The 17,849-nt window shown below is 55.0% G+C and overlaps 1 protein-coding gene across 6 annotated transcripts in view; it reads left to right on the forward strand.

Annotated features, from left to right (window-relative positions):
* Positions 1-17,849, forward strand: part of Casz1 (castor zinc finger 1) — a 156,450-nt gene that overhangs the window by 101,259 nt on the left and 37,342 nt on the right. For 4 of the 6 annotated variants that reach the window (XM_021159784.2, XM_029476391.1, XM_029476389.1 and 1 more), the window contains exon 4: positions 2,165-2,203. In XM_021159784.2, coding sequence (XP_021015443.1) covers positions 2,188-2,203 — 16 coding nt within the window. In that variant the 5' untranslated portion in view covers positions 2,165-2,187. Of the gene's footprint in view, positions 1-1,615; positions 1,769-2,164; positions 2,204-17,849 lie in introns of those variants that run through there. The other 2 variants (XM_021159783.2, XM_029476388.1) reach the window with 1 other exon arrangement.

A 17,849-nucleotide genomic window follows, 5' to 3' on the forward strand; every position in this document is an offset into this window, starting at 1 on the left:
TTCTTCATGGAGCCGTTTAGAACTAAAAAACGGTGAGACAAAAAGAAGAAAAAATGAGGGAAAGTAGGAAAAAGAGTAGATTGTTAACTCCCTTGACGTCTTTGCCTCAAGGCCTCCTTGGGCCCCTCCCTTTGAAAAATAGAAATATTGCAAAAATAGGGCAGCACCATTTTGCTGAATGCTGCCCGGACCAGGGAGAGCCTGAGCCCATTCTCCTCTCCTCATTGGAAGTCTGTGTGGCTCATCCTTCAGCAGGAGAGAGGATGGTAGCACTGGTGAGGTAGACAGCAGGCTGGGCCACTGAGGGACAGGAAGCTGAGCACGGTGGAAACAGGCGTTGGGATAGCAAGCCTACTGAGGCCTGCTCCCTTCAGGAAACTTCCCTTGAGCTCCTCCAAGCCAGAAAGTTTTGAATACCTAAGGCTATAGCACGGGCCATTTGGGGTTGTATGGAAAGGAGGGCTTGGCTGAGAGACTTACAAACCCAGGGAGAAAGGGAAAGTCAAGAAAGACAAGTGCTTGGTCCAGCCCTAAGAGACACCAGAGTGGGCAGGGTGTGGTCCCCAGGGAACAGGTGTCAGGAAGCTGGCCAACTTGCTTGAGGGGTGCCTGTGTTCAGGGATGGAAAGGAAGCCCAAGTGATGAAGTGGATCTACGGGGGAGACTGCCTAGAGGCTGTGAGGGAAGAAGAGGAGGGGTGGGGAGGAGAAAGGCCTGGGGACTGGAACATGTGTGACCTGACATGGAGGGACTCCGGGGCCATTTTTAGGTCAAGAGCAAAGCGAAGCGGTGGAAACTTGAGACAGTGCGGTCTGCGGGAGTGCGGTGGCCAGCGCGCGGGAGTGCGCGCAGGGGGAGTGGAAGGGGAGCGCGCGAGGCTGACGTGCGAGTTTCTCCGGCACACCCAGCCGCGCCGCTCGCGACTCCTTTCTTCTTCGAACTCCAATAGCCACAACAAAATGAGGGAAGTGGGGTGAGCAAGGGAAACACAACCCCTTCCACACCCGCCCCACCCGCAGCCCAAGGGCACCTCGGAAGGGAACGGCAGGAGCGAGAGCGCGCGCGCGCGTGCCGCAAAAAGTCTCGCACCTGCGCTCGCTCCCGCGCGGAAAAGTTTACGCGGGCGCGCGCAGGGTGGCCGACGGTCCCCAGCGGCCGAGGGGAGCCGGACGGTGCGGTGCGCGCGCGCCCGTCCGCCCGCCCGCCCGCGGCGGGAGTCGGCGCCTGTGCGCGGGTGCCGGCTCCTCGCCTCGCTCGGGCGGGCGCACGACTCCTCCACACGAGCGAGCACACACACCTCACAGGCACACCAGCCTCTCCCTCCCTCGCACGCGACCCCGCGAGCGCCGGCCCCGCCTCCCTCTCCTCCCTGAGCTTTGGGAGAAGTCGCCGCCCGCCCTCCTCAGCCTGTGCGCTTGGAGCGCGGGCGCGCGCCCGCCCATTCACCTTCGCAGCACTGCGAGGCGCGCGCGTGAGCGCGCGCGGGCGAGTCTGATCTTTCACCTGCCGGAGCCGCGCGCGCTCCCGGCGAGGGGCGGTGCCATGGCCACCCTGCCAATCACCTCGGCGCCTGGCAGCGCCCGGCCGCTCCCGCCCGCCCCGCTCCCTCCTGCCAAACTGTTACCCTGAGTGTTACCGTCAGGAGCAATGACATCAGGATTTTAAAACAACTTGTTATTCGGGGAGTAATCAGTTGCAATTAGGCATTAATTAAGTATTATGAAAGTTGATTATTTAAGTGAATTCGGCTTTCGACTCTCCGACTATGGTGAGTACCGGCAGCGGGCGGGGGAGGGCCGGGCCGGGCCGGAGCGGCGACCCCTGCGCGCTCGGGACGGGATGTGGGGGTGGGGGGCCCTCGGCCTGGCGGGCCCGATCCCCAGCCGAGCGACAGCCACGGGCAGTTTCTGTTTTAGTTGGTGGAACTCGGAGCTGCTGGGAGCGTGCGGGCCGGAGCGTGAGAGCGAGCGTGAGGCGCGGAGCAAACTTTCCCCGCCGCCGCCCTCCCGACCCGGCCCGGCCCGGCCCGGCCCGGCCCGGCGCGCGTCCCCCAGCCCGGGATGCGCTCGGCCCGGCGGTGAGGGACAGCGGGCGGGCGGGCGGGGACAGGGGCCCGCGAGATACTAAACATTCTTCTCTCTTCTTTTCATGGCGTTTCTCGAAGAGTTTGGGACCAAGGAGCGGAGAATGGATCTTGGAACAGGTACGCGCGGGGGGAACCCACGGGGAGGCTCTTTCACTTTTCTTTCGGTTCTTTGACGGAAGTTAGTATTTTTAGCCCAATGAGCTAGCAGCTGAGCTGAGGGTACCGGACAGGCGCCAAGGGGTCTGTGCCCATGGTCCCTGCTAGCCCTGTTTTCTGGATGGTGATATTGTTATTTGTCATACGCTTAGTGACTGTGACTAATTTGATGCTTGTCATTATGAAAGAACCGAGGGGACAGGGAGCTGGGGGCACCCAGAGAGAGAGAGAGAGAGAGTGGAGGATTTAGGGGTTTTTTGTGGGGGATTTTGTTCTGCGTGTTTTTTCTCTTGTGTTTTTTAGACACACTTTTCCCTTTGCAAAGATGTCTCTGTGTGTGTGTGTGTGTGGTGTGGTGTGGCTTATGGGGTGTGTGTTTTTATTTTTTTAGTGGGGGGTGGTTTAGTTTTTGAAAGCAGCGTCCTGTTGGGAAAGGTGGTTAGTCTGGTTTCGGGGCGACTGTCTCAAGGTAAAGGAATTTAATTTATTTGGGACAAGGCTGTGTCGGATGATCAAGCTGCTTATTATGGCTAATGAGTGTTTTTCACTTGAGAAGCTGTGGGCTGAGGTGGCTGTTATCAGTTCAAAGTAAGGGGCCCAGGACTCTCTCGCGCTCTTTCTTTCTCTCAGCCCCCTTTTAGCACCTACTTTGGGAGGCGACAGTAGGCCAAACCAAAGACTACATTTAGATATCTAGGTCTGGGGAGCCTGGCATGGGGCTAGCTAGGGTCGGGCTCCAGCTAGTGTTTCCTGGCCTGGGCAGAGTTTAGCCTGTGACTTTGCTTCTTTCTAGTTTTGATTTACTCTTGTTCGGTAGTTCTCCTTGCACCTGAGCCTAGAACCTGAGTCCAGCACGGCTTGGCTTAGTTCTGTGGTCTTCCCCCCAGCCTCCTCTATCACAACTAACTTTGGGCCAGGACTCTCACACCCCAGGCTGTCAAAATCAGTGTTCTTCTTTAGTGTCTTAAGAGAAAATTAAATTCGGTTGGTAATTCTTCAGAGGTGACCCCTGACCCCCACTGTTTCACTTGAGGAAGGAAAGGTGGTGGCATTAAGTGGTTTTTAGGGTTGTTTTTAGACTTGTCCAAGTTCGCTCATACTCCCATGGGACCCATACAGTGACAGCTGCCTCTCTGAGGCAGAGGGGGCAGGAGGCAGGAGAGGACAATCAGGAATGTGTGTTGTGGGGGTGGGGAACCTTCACAGAGTGATTGGACTGTAGGGGACAGGTGTGCACTTGGCTAATGGGATGTGGATGGAGGTCCTGGGGACATCTGCGCCCAGGAAGGGTACAACGCCCCCTGCTGGGCAGATTTGGAAAGGTGTCTTGAAGCCATTGCTGCCACCCTGCCCCTCCCTGGCCTCCACCCCGCAGAGAACCAGCCCGCCTCCACCTCGAATCAGGTGTCTCTACACCACCCTCTCAGGACCCGCCCCCCCTTTCTTCAGAAATGGGGCCCCCACCCATCCCAGCCAAGAAGCAGAGCTCAGGGACAGGCCCAGTGTTTGGCACCACCCTCTACCTGACACAGGAGAGCCTGCCAATGGGCCAGCACAAGGGACTGAGGTATTACTCAGCTGGAAGGCGGGCCCTGCTCTCTTCCTTCTGACCTAAGTGCCAACTGGAGCTGGCTCCCATCCTGCCATGCCCAGCCTCTCCTAAGCTGCCATGGAGGCAGGGTTCCATATCCCTTCTGGGGAGTGTCATGATGGCAGGGCAGGAGGCAAGTGACAGAGCCTCCTGTGGCACCTTAAGGGCTCTGGGGAGACTTGCTGCTCTTCACACTCCAGGGACAGGCTCTGGAAACTTTTCCTAGAAGCCAGAAGGGCCAGGAAGTCAGTCAGGGCACTCCCAGTGGGACCCAAGTCTGGACTCTGGCCACACAGAGAGGGAGGAAGGTCCATGGTATCAAAGTTCAGCTTCCTGGAGGAGTTGTCTGGTGATACCTCCTGTCTCTTCTCTGATCTTGGGAGTTTCACCTAATCTCAGAACTTCAGAAGAAAAGCACTTTCCCTCACTTCGCCAAAAAAAAAAAAAAAAAAAAAAAAAAAAGGGAAGCAGACGGGGACTTGGGCTGATCTGTTTCCCCTGAGTCCATCTCTGGGGCAGCTGTGTTCTCATCTTCAGGAGCTGAGAACATCTCTCTTGACCTCCCTGATGCACAGGGACACGCCAGGGCTCATTGCTGGTGCAGTGCAATGCGGAGCTCCCATCCTCTGGGAGCAGCCCTGGTAGCTCCAGCTAAGGGCCTCAGCAGAGAGTAAGCCGGTCAAAGAGTTGTCAGTACCAGAGACCTCCAACAAGTCCCGGATGATGGCTTAACTGTCCCCTCCACCCTTGGACATGTCTAGGTCCTGAAGCGCTCTGGCCATGAGTAATTCAGTGGCTGGGGAGGACTGAGGTTTCTCAGGAGGGGCAGAAGTATCCGAAGACCCTCAGGGGCCATGTGGACCTCTTTTCCCCCACCATAGTTCAGCCAAGGGCTGGATCAATCTGGACGTCTTTAGCAATAAAAAATGCCGATGTCGTCCTAATTCACCAGGCCCCGAGATGACAGCAAATTTACATTTTTTAATTAAACTAGCAGCCAGTTTTTATGAGAGGGGGTTGGGTTATGCAAATCAAATGGTTGTGTACGGAAGATTAGGAGAGTTTGGGAATAAATTCCACAAATGCTAATAAAAAAAAAGGGAAAGAGAGAGAGAGAGAGAGAGGGAGAGGGAGGGAGGGAGGAGAGAGGAAGAGAGGAGGACATGGTTCCATTAGGCCCTTTTAGAGTGATTTCCCAGGGGGAGGGTGGAGGGGGGGGGGAGGGGAGCAGGGAGGAAGCTTTCAGACACAGGTAGATCCATCCTGTACTTGGGAAGCTCCCCAGGATTAGCCCCCACCCCCACCCCAGGCTGATTTCTGGGCCTGAACACACTGGCGCCTGGGTAAGAAATCGCTATGTAAGAGCAGTGGCTATCTGACAACGCTTGCCCTTGGTCATCTGGGATCCATTTCTCACGCCCCTCTTGAGAAGGGGAAGAGCTGTCCTGCAGAGGACCCAAGGTAGGCTGTTCTGAGTAAAGGGTCAAATAGGCAAGAGAGTGGGCTCAAAGGGAAGGCCATGGAACCCAGGAGGAGCTAGCTGGTGAGGGGCCGCAGTACCCACTAAAGCATTCCGGTTTCAGCCCTGTCATTCAGACAAGGCAGGAGTGACTGAGCCAGAACTGTCTGTCCTACTGGGACTGCAGGCCAGGACCCTTCCTCTCAGGCAGACCCTCTCCTCCCATGTCATGGAGTCTTCAGTGACAGGGGGGTCAGGGACGATGAGGCAGAGAGAGCTAGCAGGCTGGGAAACAGACTAAGGCCAGAAGGAGAATGGCAACAGACTCCCCCTAGTTGTGTCTTTCCCCCAAGGAGCAAAGAACTTGGCTCTCCACACGCAGCCCCTGCAGCCAGAGTATCGACATACAGGACCTCTGGGCGGGCACCAAAGGTTCAGAGCCAGGTATTGCCCAAAGTGGAAGCGACTGTGAGCTCTCATAGCTCTGGGCACACTTTACCCAGTGTGCACCAGGGAATAGGAATGGTGTTGTGCCACTTTGGATTTCATGTTGGGTTGGGTAAAGCAGATCGCCCTCAATTTTCCTTCCTCCAGACTGTACTTGGCTAGATACACCCACTCAACCAGTCTAAGCGAGGGCCAGGCTGGGCACCGGTTTTGCTAGTCTGCAGGGGGGCGGGTGTTCTGGTGCCATCTTGGCAGGAAGGAGCCATGAGCGCCAAGGACAGCATGGGTTGTCTTGGAAGTGGTGCATTTCCTGGTACCATTCAGACAGGCTGGCTGTGTACCCAGCAGTGACACAGGGAGGGGCCTGAGCATCAGATGACCTTTAAGGTCTTTGACTACCAACTTGATTTTGCTCAGTGGGGCAGGCATCCAGGGAAGAGTCACATGGTTAAAGCAAGAATCATATCATTGGTCCCTTCTTTGTAGAGAATATTTGAGACACCAGCAGCTCAAGGCTGTGAGTGCAGAATAATAGGTCCACCGTGGTCATTCTACAGAGACAGGTAGAGGCGGCAGAAGCAGGTCTACAAGGCTTCCTAAGACCCTCTTCCCTGGTAGAGAACAGAGAAGGGAACCCACACCCTCTTAAGAGAGGCATGGGCTAGGTATGGGGGTGGGGCGGGGGCATCAGTTAGACTTTTCTCCCTGCTTCCCTGGCACCGCTGACACTCCCCACCCCCACAGCCAGGGAATCTGGCTGAGTTGCAGCTTGAGTTTTTATGATGGAAAATAAAATAAATAGAGGCACCTTTGCAGGGCTGAGTCACTACAGCAGCATCTCCTCATTAAAGCTGCTGCCCCTGGCTCAAGTCCCTGCCTTTTTTCCCAGGCAGTGAATGGGGTGGACTGCTAGACTATTGTTTCTGGACCCTGCTAGGTCAATGGTACATCTCGATCCCTCCATCAGCTCACCTTAGACTAGTCCTCCCTTCTCAGAGAATCAGGTCTTCAACTCATTACCAACCCCAGGCCCCACATCTTGATCAAACACTGATGTCTCTCCTTCCCCTTCTCCTCCTCTTTCCTGCCTTCCCTTCTCCTGGTCCTCATGATCAGAGAGGGAAGGAAGTGGCTCCAAAGTCATTACCAGAACCGGGTCCCCAAGGCAAGCAGCAGCTGTCGAGATGGTCAGGCCCTGGCCTAGCTAGACTGGAAAGGGGCTGTGGGCCAGCGGCCATGGGGTGTGGAGGAGAATCAGTTTGGGCAGACCGCCTCACTGTGTGGGTCGTGAAAAGGTGGTAGGCTGGTGGTCTGGTGTGTGTACCTGTCTGGCTGACTGTACTTTATACCTTAGGCTCTCAGATATGTCCTTGTCAGGGAAGAACCCCGGGGAGGGCGGCGAAGCCGCAGTTCGGGGAGTCCTGAGGCACTTTGCAGAGTCGGGTTGTCCAGTTCCCCGGTTTGCAGACAAGCATAGTATAAGAGAGATGCTGTCTTCTTATACCAAGAGATGCTGGAGGTGAGGACCAGGCCGTTCATGAAAGAGTGGTTCTGGGGAACTTGGGGACATACTCCTACCATCCAAGTCTTCTAGACTTCTCCCAGGCCTCTCCCCGCCACTCCGAGAGCGGTTACTCTCCACTGCGCAACCACATTTTTCTGTCTTTTTGCCAAGCCACCTGGCTCTGGTGGGCAGGTCCTTCCTACTCACCTTCTTCCCCACGCCCCTTGCCAGCCTCATACCCAGTTGGCCCTGGAAAGAGATAAGAGATAAGAGGCTGGCTGGGGCCTGCTGCTCTGAGAAGGTGGTTATACCCACGGTGTGCCAGGACGGCATTCATGTTTATGTACCTTGGTCCCCAGGAGGCCAAGGCCGGGGACCTCGTTTTAGCTCTTAATGCTGACCATTAGCTGTGACCATTAGCTGCCGTGTTGACATCTCCTCCCAGGGTTTGGTATGGGGCTGGAGCCCGTGCCTTCCCACCATAAGTGCTAATGTGATTGATTGATTGATTGATTGATTGATGGAGATTCCTCTTCCCCAAGTGCCTGCGGGGCTTCTGAGTGGGGCAGAAGGAGGAAGGCAGGAAATGTTGTCTGCCTCCCCAAGGATCTGGGGTTTCGCTCCTCAAGAGCTTCTAGAGCCTCCTTTACAGGAAGGAACGAGTTGGAGTCGTGGATGGTGTGAGGGGCAAAGGGGACAGTAAGACAGCTGCCACTACCCATGACAATGGCATGGGACAGCGTGGGCCCAGCGTATAATAAGGTCAAGCTGCTGTCCAAGGAAACAAGAGAGCAGTAGCCACAGTAGGGTGGGCTCTTCCTCTCTCTCTGTGGTCCATCTATCCCATTTCCCGTCCTGCCAAGCAGGCTTCAGTCCAGGATGTCTGTTCTCTAGGCTAAGAACCCTCTGTGGGCTGACTAGTATAGGCAGGTAGGCTAGAATGAGGGACCAGCCCAGACTACCAAAGCTTCCAAGCTCTGTCTTATGTTTGGGCCATAGTAGAGGAACCATGGTTAACACCACCTCCCAGGCTTGCTTTCCAGTCCCACAGGCCCTGCCAGAGGCCTACGTGCTTGGCTAAAGAGACCCCTTCCTAAAGCCTGTCTTGTGTGTGGCCTGGGTTGAGGAAACAATGGAAAAGAGCCACATACTTTGTGTTTCTCTAGACACCAGGGATTCCCACAGCGTACATTCCAGAGGTGATCTTTTCTTATAGGACTCTGTCCTTGAATTAAGGGGACCCCTGGGAGGGAACTTGCTACATGAGGACAGGAGACTGGAGGAGCCAGGCTGAGCCTCCTAGGACAGGGATTCCCCACTTCAGTTAGAGGCTACTGGAACTCCGTATTTCCAGACTTCATGGTCTCAGCCTTCGTTTCCCTCTGACAGGTGCCTCTCTCCCTGCTGCCTGAGAGCCCAAAGCTAGAGCAAGCTGGAGGCCTGGTCCATTGAGGATTGACTGGGTATTTTTGCTGACCAGTAGGGGGCACCCTACTGCATCTGCCCCCAGTCCTTTTAGGGATCTGGGCCTATGGACAGCCCTGGTCCTGTGCCTTCCGGCTCTAGATGGGGGAGGGGTAGCCTCCCCTCCCCACCCCCAGAGGTTCCTTAGCCGAGTTTGTTTTGCCAGGGTGACCTGTTTAATCATCTCATTTTCTGGTGGCCGTTTATTCCTCGTTTCCACGGTTACGGCCCCATTAAGGGGAGAAGCAATAAGGCAGCGAGTCAAACAGGTAATAAAAACATTAAAGCCCATGTGCACAGAGAGAGGACGGGATGGGGGGAGGGGGCTCAGTGAGGTGAGACGGCCCAGGGAGCAGCCAAGGTAGAGGCTGCCTGGCCTGGCCCTGTGCTCCGAAGGCTGCGGGAAGACTTTTCCTCAAAACCCAGTATTCAGCTTAGTCCTCAGGCCTCAATGCCCGGGCCATGGGATGTATGTTGGAGGTAAAGCTGGAAGGAGCAAAGCAAGAAAGAAAGTAATCAAAGTTCCCCAGGCATGTCCCCAGAGAGTCGCATGACCTGTTCCAGGCCCCACCTCACCCTGGAAGGCCAAGGGGGTGGGGGCTAATTTCTGACATTGTTTTGAGCTCTAGAATTTTTTTTTCTGCCAACTTTATCAGAAAGCATATTTGTGGTGAGTGCTGCTAACAGGGCCAGTCTGGTGAGTAAATATTCCTGGTGTGGACGGCCCCGTGACCTTGAAAGGAAGAGCGGAACAGTGGACGCTGAGAGCATTGGAAAGAGGAGGGCCAGGCAGACAGGAGCCCTTGGTCTCGGTGGGAGACCTTTCCTAAGAAGGGGGTCTCATGAAAGTGACAGGGCCAGGTTTGTATTCAGCAGACACGGCAGAGGCCTATCTATCCCAAGCTCAAGTACCACACCGTTGCCCTTGGTAGATGGCCCAGTCCTTGTGGTAACCATAGAAGAGTTGCTGGCCAATTCACCCAAGAGCTCCCTTCCTCTAAGTGGATGCGGAAAAGCTACAACAAAAGCCAGCCTCTTGCCCAGCTGGTCTGGACCCAGGGCAAAGAGCCGTGCTGGCCAGGGGGAAATGCCAGGAAGTGTAAGGATGGTGTGGCTGTGCTTGTGTGCCGGAGCAACCACTGTTGCCCTGGAGCCGAGGGCCAACGCTCAGAGAGCAGGGAAGGCCAGGACCAGCCCTAAGGCCTCTCTGGATCATGGAGGAAGCTGCCTTCTTTTTTTTTTTTTTTTTTTTTTTAAATCTTCTATACTCTGATCTCTTGCAAATGCACAGAGGCCTGTGTGTCTCTGATTATTAATTTCAACGTTGATTCTGACTGCAGAGGGGGGAAAGGAGGTGTGGGAAATGGGGGAAACCCTTTGGCTGGGACTGTGCTTTGGGAACGGGCCTAGATGAGTTAATATTCCGATCAAACAATTAAAAATAGAAAACGCTCCCGCGGCACCAGCTGCTGAGGCTTTCAGCAACTGTCACCGGTGGGTTCAGGGGCGGGTGGCACGGGAGGGAGCCCTCTCCTAGTGTGTCCACTGCTCTTTCAGGGTCAGAGCGGAGGCTGGGGCTCTGAGTCCCTCCAGCTCCCTTTAGGGCCTGGAGCGGGGGGGCCTGTGCAGCTTCAGGGCCTGCCCTTCTCCCCTGCAGGGCCTGGGTAGTGTGGTGAAGTCATCGCCAGATGCCCTGGTAATTGTTTTAAGAATGCAACTTAAAATAAGATGAAAACTTATATTCCTGGGTGAGGAGTAATTTCCCATCTAATAGTAAATTAATGACAGGCTTAGAGCAGGCGGCCTGGCCAGGAGGCATGTCCATCTGATAAAGCTGAGGTCTCAGGCCCGCCAGCTCTAGATCCGGGAGCATCTACACCCCAGGCCAGGCCTCACTTCTCATAGCCTCTTGGGATGCGCCATGGTCTGCTTGGGTAGAAGATACATGCCGTGTGTGTCTGTGGAACCTGCCTGTAATATGGAACAGCTTTTAAAAACTCCAGCGGAGAGGCTGGGGCCTTATTCTCAGGCACACAAAAAAGGCCCCAAGTCATCTGTTTTACCAAGAAGAAGGAACTTCAGGAGCCCTGCCGCACAGACTTTGGGCAGAATATCCGCCCTTCAGAACAACATGGTGGACCATGTAAGGTCATCGCCTACCCAAGCTTACGTAGGTCTAGGAAGACCAACATCCATCCTGTGACTCCCAGGTTCCACATCAGCTAGGACAGCTGATCAAACCTTGATTGCAGGCTGCTCAATACAGTCCTCCCTCAGGGCCCTGGAGAGGCTAGGGACCTCCACGGCTAAATATGTCCTGTGCAAGAGGGGTGACCTACAAGCGACTCCACCTGATCCCACTCTGCCCTGACCAAGGCTTGCTGTGTGATCCCCTGCATTCCCATAAGTATGGGTGTGCCCTCAAGCAGGTGCCCAGATGCCACCTGGGCAGGACACATGGGGTTCCTGTCCTGACATTGTTTTGAGCTCTGGAATGTTTTTTCTGCCAACTTTATCAGAAAGCATATTTGTGGTGAGTGCTGCTAACAGGACCAGTCTGGTGAGGGCTGGGGGGCTGGGGAAGGGTTAGTAGCTCGTCTAACACTGACACGCTCGCCCTGTGGATAACAGACAGATTGGGACATCTTGGCGAGAACGTGGGTCACATGACCTCACACGTCCTTTGAGTTTCTGCCGAGCACCTTCCTTCTGAGAGACCCAGAGAATGGATGTCATGCCTAACACTCATCTTTCTTAGCAAACGACAGGGGTCTGTGTGGTTCAGCCAGTTTCACAGGTGCTGGGGACGTAGCTTAGCCATAGAGCCACTTGCTTAGAAAATGTTCTAAACATGGTTCCATCTCTAGCACTGAAGAAAAAAAAATAAAATAAAAACAAAATAAACAAACCCCAGAAGACACAGGTGGAGAGGCAGGAGACCCATGGTCACTGCCACTGTCCCTAAAAGCCAGGAGACAGACACAGTAGGGAACATCCTTGCCAGAGGGAAGCAGGCTTCCCTGAGGACTGATCCACATGGCAATGTTGAGGGGAAATTACAAAGCGTAGATCCCTGGGTGTTGACTGTGTTATTCAGCTTGTGTCCCTGAAGGGTTCCGGATCCCAGTTAAGTCCACTTTGTCCCCTTGAACTCCTCCTGGGCACACCCTGCACTGTAGCGGCTGATGCAAATGCCTGCTAAGGTTTACAGGAAAACTTATTTTGCTGCAGGCCTTGATCCTTCACAGTCCCTGAGAAAGGGAGTCTCTGCTTGTCCCCAGGGAGGGCTGCCAGGGTGGGACCCTCTGACTCGTCCCTGGTGAGATAGAGGTGAGAAGACCAGACAGAAGCATTTGTGGCAGCCATCTAGATGAGCTTTGTTCTCCTAGGAGACGCGTCTTCAGGTTCATGTTTGTACAGTGTACTTCTGTGAAGGCCAAGGAGGAGGAGGAGGAAGAGGAGGAAGAGGAGGGAGATGCTTCCCATGGTCCACTGAGAGACCACTTTAGTCAGTTCAGGAACAGCCCCCTACTGCGAGAACTCACAGGGTTACCTCAGGAACTATGGAGAGCAGAGTGGCTGCTTTGCAAACAGCTGTCTGATGGAGCCTGAACCCTGAACTAGGTTTGCCCCCTTTTTGCTTGTGTGTGTTTGAGAGAACCTGAGTGCTTTGCCGGATTTGAGCATATTATGAATTAGGAGGTGGGGAGCATTGCAGCGTTCTTAGGGAGACTGGAGGGTACTTGGGGCATAACCACCCTGGCACTACAGATATCTACCCTGCCCAAGAAGGAGAAGTTACAAAGCAGTAGGGAATGGGGATTCCTAAACAACCCAGAAAGGAGGGGGTCTGAGAGGGAACCAAGCCAGAACCACAGTCGGTGTGCTTGGATGAGGGTAGATAAAATAGATGTGCTGTAGCCATTGATGGTCACGCTGGCAGCAGTGAAGTTCAGGCCTTCCTTGACTGACTTTCTCTAGGCTCTGGATGGAGGCAGCAGGTGGGATTGGCTGGAGGGCAGGCGATGGATGACCAGGCTCTTCCAAGCCAAGCGTGCCAGCTCCTGCCAGTGGGGTCATGACCCTCTTGATAAGAAGGGTCATCCTGGGACTCCTTGCAAGTCTGCAGATGGTGGCAGAAGGAGCTCCCCGGGAACCCGAGGCAGGGCTAAGAGCCCCTGAGAAGAAGCCTGGATGTTTTCAGTTTCCAGGTCCCTTGGGGGCCCAGGGGCAGATTGAGACAGGCTCCTTGCAGGGGAGGTGTTAACAAACAGCAGGTGATTAAACATGACAAGCGGTGACATTTCTGTTCAGGGTTCTCAGTCCCAGCAAAGCCAAGAATGAAGCTATAAACCCTGACATTTTGTGTTATGCACTGAGAGGATTTTAATAGACCTCGTTCCCTCTTCTCTCCCTCTTCACCACCCCCCATCACATCCAGTGTCCCACAGAGCACCCCTCCATTCCATTTTGCCTGACTTCCAGGAGCCTTCTGGGCTGTATGGGTCTCTGTACCTGCAGGTCCTGGCCAGATGCCCCCCTCCCGCCCTCCCCACACCTTCTTGGCTTTGATCTTTCCTGTTGTCCCTCTGTAAACCCCCCTTGCCTCCCTCCACCGTCCACTTTCTCACCTCCTTTTTTTGGGTCCTGATCTCACAGCCTGTCCCTTAGCTGCGGCTGTCCCAGTTGTCAGGGACAGCAGGTGGCTGTCCTTGTGCTCTTTGTGCTCATAACATTTCCAGACAGACTTGAGAGCGGGTGTAGGGAGTTTGTGGGGCTTGGTATGGGCTCTCCCCCATCTTTCTTTTTTAATCTCCTTTTCTCCTTTTTGGGACAAGGACAAGGCAGAGGGAGAAAATTGCTCTACGCTGCAAACAGTTGCTGGGTTTATTCAGGAAGGACTGACCAGCAACAGTTGTTCCTCTTACAGAGAAATGCAGGAACAACTGGGGCCTTCTTTGTTCTCTGAGTCCTGTGAAGGGCATTTGGAGGTGAGCCTGGGGCTAAAGAGGGCAAGACGTTTACAGTGTCAATTGAGTCCCACCCAGGGAGTCCCCACCCCAGCAAGCAGGAAAGGTTCTTAGAGCTAGGCAGGGTCTGGTTAAAGAAGTCAGGCCACACCCTGGGTCCTCCGCTCTGGCTCTGCCCTAGTCAACTGCAAGAAGCTCTTAGCGGTCTGTGTTCATTTCAGTAAATATTTATTGGACAATGTGCTGAACGGTGGTTCCATCCCGTGGATCTCTTGGTCAAATGAGGTGGATAGAGGAGTTGTTACTGTAGAGGGCCTACAAACAAGAACAGGGGTCAGAGATGAGGACCAGAGGAGGGGGATGATCTAGAGGGCTTCTCACAAATGATATGGTCACTAGGGCCCCTGAAGGATGCCTAGGAGAAGGGAGGCCAGGCCTAGGATTGAGGAAGGTCCCTCTGCGCAGCGCTCAGTGTTCCGGAGGCCTGGGTATACTGTGCAGCCTCACAGGTACTACCTGGCATGGAGGAGAGTTTGAGCTGTGTCATCCCACAGTAGGTGTCTCGAGGACTCAGAACCTCTTTTCTTATCTACCCTTCCACCTCTGCCCAGCTGGGCCAGGCACGATGGTCTGGGTAAAGTGGGAATGAGGCTCACCCCAGTTCAGTGGACAGAGAGCAGCAAGAAGTGGGCAGATGCCCATAGACTGTGGCCATGCGTGCAGCCTCTTCTGTCTCTGTCCTTGGGGTGATGAGTCACAGGTAAGGAGGTAAGAGAGACGATACAGGCCCATGTGATGGGCCCAGTGCAGGAAGCAAAGGAACCAGGGCAGCCTTGTGTCACCTTCCTTGCCTGTCACTCAGCAGGATCAGGTAACCTCCAGGAGCCCCCTGAACTCACTCATGCTGCTGCCTCTCTCTCTCGGTGGTTGGGAAGCAGCGCATGGTGTGTCCTTGTTAGCCTACAGGCTCCCCAAGAGACTTCAGACGGTCCTCCAGGATCCTGAGGGCCAGGTTGAGCAGTGCCAATAGGGACTCAAGATGCATCTGAGAAGCTCCGCAAGCCAGGAGGAGGAGGGTTGTATGGACCTGTATGGATTGGAGGAGGACCAGAGGGGAGCAGCCTGGGAGGACGGTCCCAAGATGCAAGCTCCAAGTTCAGCCGCTCATCCATCAGGAGCTGGCCTCACATCCTGGTGTTAGACGGCCACAGCCACACTAGTAGCCAAGGGTGAGCTCTAGGGCCTGTTGTCTGGAAGGGTCTCACACAATCCACGGGGCATCTTTTCTTTACTGGTTTGCCTCTGCCCAGGAGCTGTGCTGGCACACTGTCCCAACACATTGGTTCCCTAAAGGAGATCAGGCTGGTTTGCCATCCCAAGAAGAGCTAGGGGATACAAGGCAGACTTCAGATATCACTGACTCCTTTTCCCCACCCCACCCTGTCATTCTGACAGGCTTGCTCCAGGTCCGCCTTGACACCAGCCTGTTCGCTCACTTCCCAGAGTCTAGCTGGAACTGTGTGGACCCCCTGAACTGTCATCACTTGACCACTTGGCTGGGGGTCATGGTGGAGAGAGGAGGGGAGAGGAGTCCTGGAGCCCAGGCTTGGCCTACTGCCCCCGAAGGTCCAGAGCCAGGTTTTATTATAATCCCCACATCCTGTTGCAGATCCTTAATCAGCTGGATCCCAGGTTGGGCTGGACCCTGTGGTGTCACTCAGGGCTGTAGCATAGAAAACCTGAAGTGGAGTTTCAGGAGCTGGGGTTGGGGTTATGAGGATAACGCAGGTGGCAGGGAGGAGAAGGGAGCCGGCCAGCCAGCCGAGCACAGGATGTGGACAGAGCCCAGACCCACCACCCACCAACCAGGCTGGGGGAGGAGAAGCAGCTGCTGCAAACTGGGAACTATGGCGGGGGGGGGGGGGCAAGACACCGCTAGTCTGTGGGGGCTGCCGTGTGCCACGGAGACAGCTGGCCCTACGGTCGCTCTGGCAAGTGGGCAGCAGCCCTAGCCAGGAGTTGGTAGAGGGAACCCTGGATGATGTTGGTTCCAGCATCTATATGGATATATAGATATACGGACAGGCTAAACTCCAAGAGTTGGAGTGTTCTTGCTCTGCCAAGAGCTCCTTGGAGGCCAGAGGGCCCAGAGTTAGGAGTCTGGGTAGCCAGGGCCTGAAGCTCTGTTGAGAGGCAGCTGGTAAGGGGAAGAACCCTGGGATCGGCTGTTTCTTTCCATAGAGGCAAACCTCCATGTCTACCTGGCCTCTTAGTTCAGCCTAGCCCCGATGCCTCCGCATGAAGTCTGGGGACGATCTAGGGGACAGTGAGGACACCCCACCTGAACCCTCAGTCTACAGCGTCATGGTAGAAAGGATGAGGGGACATGCAGAAGGCAGCCATAGCCAGAGAATGGAAGCCAGAGTGGGCTGTCTGGCAGCGGGTGGGCAGACGGGTGTCTGTCCTGCCAGGGGCCCGGGCTGGCTCTGTCGACGACAGCCTCTTTTCTATATGGAAATGAAGAATTTAGGCTAATGGAGCTCAACCATCTCTAATTTTGCGATGGCAGGAGGATTTTGATTGAAAGTAATTAAGCAAGCTAGCTGTAAAATTAATTAAAGCAAAAGGGGGGGATTTTTTATTGGATTGGATAGCGATATAGCGTCTGTCAGGCGGGGGACGGATGGGGGTGACCTGAATCCTCTGCCCTCCCCCCTCCCACTCGGGACGTTTATGTCACTTTAATCTCCTTACAGCGGCTGCTGTGCATTTGTTTGAAATAATCAAGGAAATATGGTCAGAAATTGTCAGCTTTCAGATCTAATTTACCTGACGGCCCCTGCGCAAGCCAGCGAGGCCTGGGGAGTGAGCAGGCGTGAGCGGTGGGGGAGCCGAGTGGGCTCCAAACACACTGGGTTTCTCCAGCCCACACCCCGGGACCCAGGCACCCTCCAAGGGGGAGGGAGGGTACTCCTAGGTGGGGTGGGGTGGGGCGGGGGCGGGGGCTCCTTTCTGGAACAGGCACTCCCCCCCCCACACCCACCTGCTGCCTCATCCCCATACTAACCAGCTTTAGGGTTTAGGGAATATAGGATTAGGGAGGGGTGATCGTAATTCCTTATTCCAGATGGCTGACAACTGCTAAACCCATCCACCAGGGCCACGGTTTTAAAAATACTCCTAAATTAGTCCCCTCATGTCCTCCTCACTGTCGGTAAAGGGATTGAGGCAGTAGGCCACAGAGACGGTGAGGAGGTGCTGCCTGCCGACTGTCACAAGCTGCCTCCCCACCTCTTCTGGGGCTATGCCTATGACCCAGGCTCTGTCTGTCCCAGGCCCTTTTCCTGATTCCTAGATATTCCTTGCCCTACTTCCCTTCCACAGCCAGCCAGCCCCAAAGGACTGTGGGAACACAGTCCCGGCAACAGGAAGGCCCCCTCCACAGTCTCATCATTGTCAGTGGATAAACCAGGACAGAGCCCTTGTAGATCTAGGGTGCTGGACTTCCTGCCCTGTACCCTGTACCCCAGAAGCTCTGCTTAGAGCTGTTGCAGTTCTTGGAGGGGTGGAAGAGTGTGTGGCCTGATACTCCCAGCAGGGAACTTCTGCAGGGACCAAGGAGAGACTCTAGGAACAGTTAGTGTCCAAGGTTGTGGAAGGTCCCTTAAGCAGAAGGGGGCCTGGTATCTTCTGGGCAAGAGAGAAATTGGGTCCCTTGCTCTGTCTGATCCTGGGCAGAGACTGACCCTGACTTTCTGCAAAATCCCCTTAGGCCTTGGCCTTGTAGTTCTGAAGTTTGGTGCAGATCTAAAAAAGCCTCCATCTTGGTAGCTCTTCTCTAGTGTGGGCGGGCACATGGCTTCCCTCCACCAGGCATCTCCTTGTCCAGCTGATACTCCATGCCTGTGCCCCTGGGGGCAGACAGCAGGTTGAGGGTTCTAGAAACAGTTCTAGCTTGTCCACTGTAGAGCATACTCAATAGAAGGGCTCTTCTCCACCTGCCTTCCTTGGTGCTACCCAGACACTCTCTGCCTTGTCCCCTACCAGTGTTCCCCTACCCTGGAGGTGCCACCCCCCCCCCCCAGCACAGCTCTGGGGCAGGGTGACTCAGGATGCGTCCACCAGCAATAAGGGAGTGTGAGCACTTTGCCAGCCAATGGAGGGCAGCAGCT

Source organism: Mus caroli, chromosome 4, assembly GCF_900094665.2.
Source record: "Mus caroli chromosome 4, CAROLI_EIJ_v1.1, whole genome shotgun sequence".
NCBI classification, from domain to species: domain Eukaryota; kingdom Metazoa; phylum Chordata; class Mammalia; order Rodentia; family Muridae; genus Mus; species Mus caroli.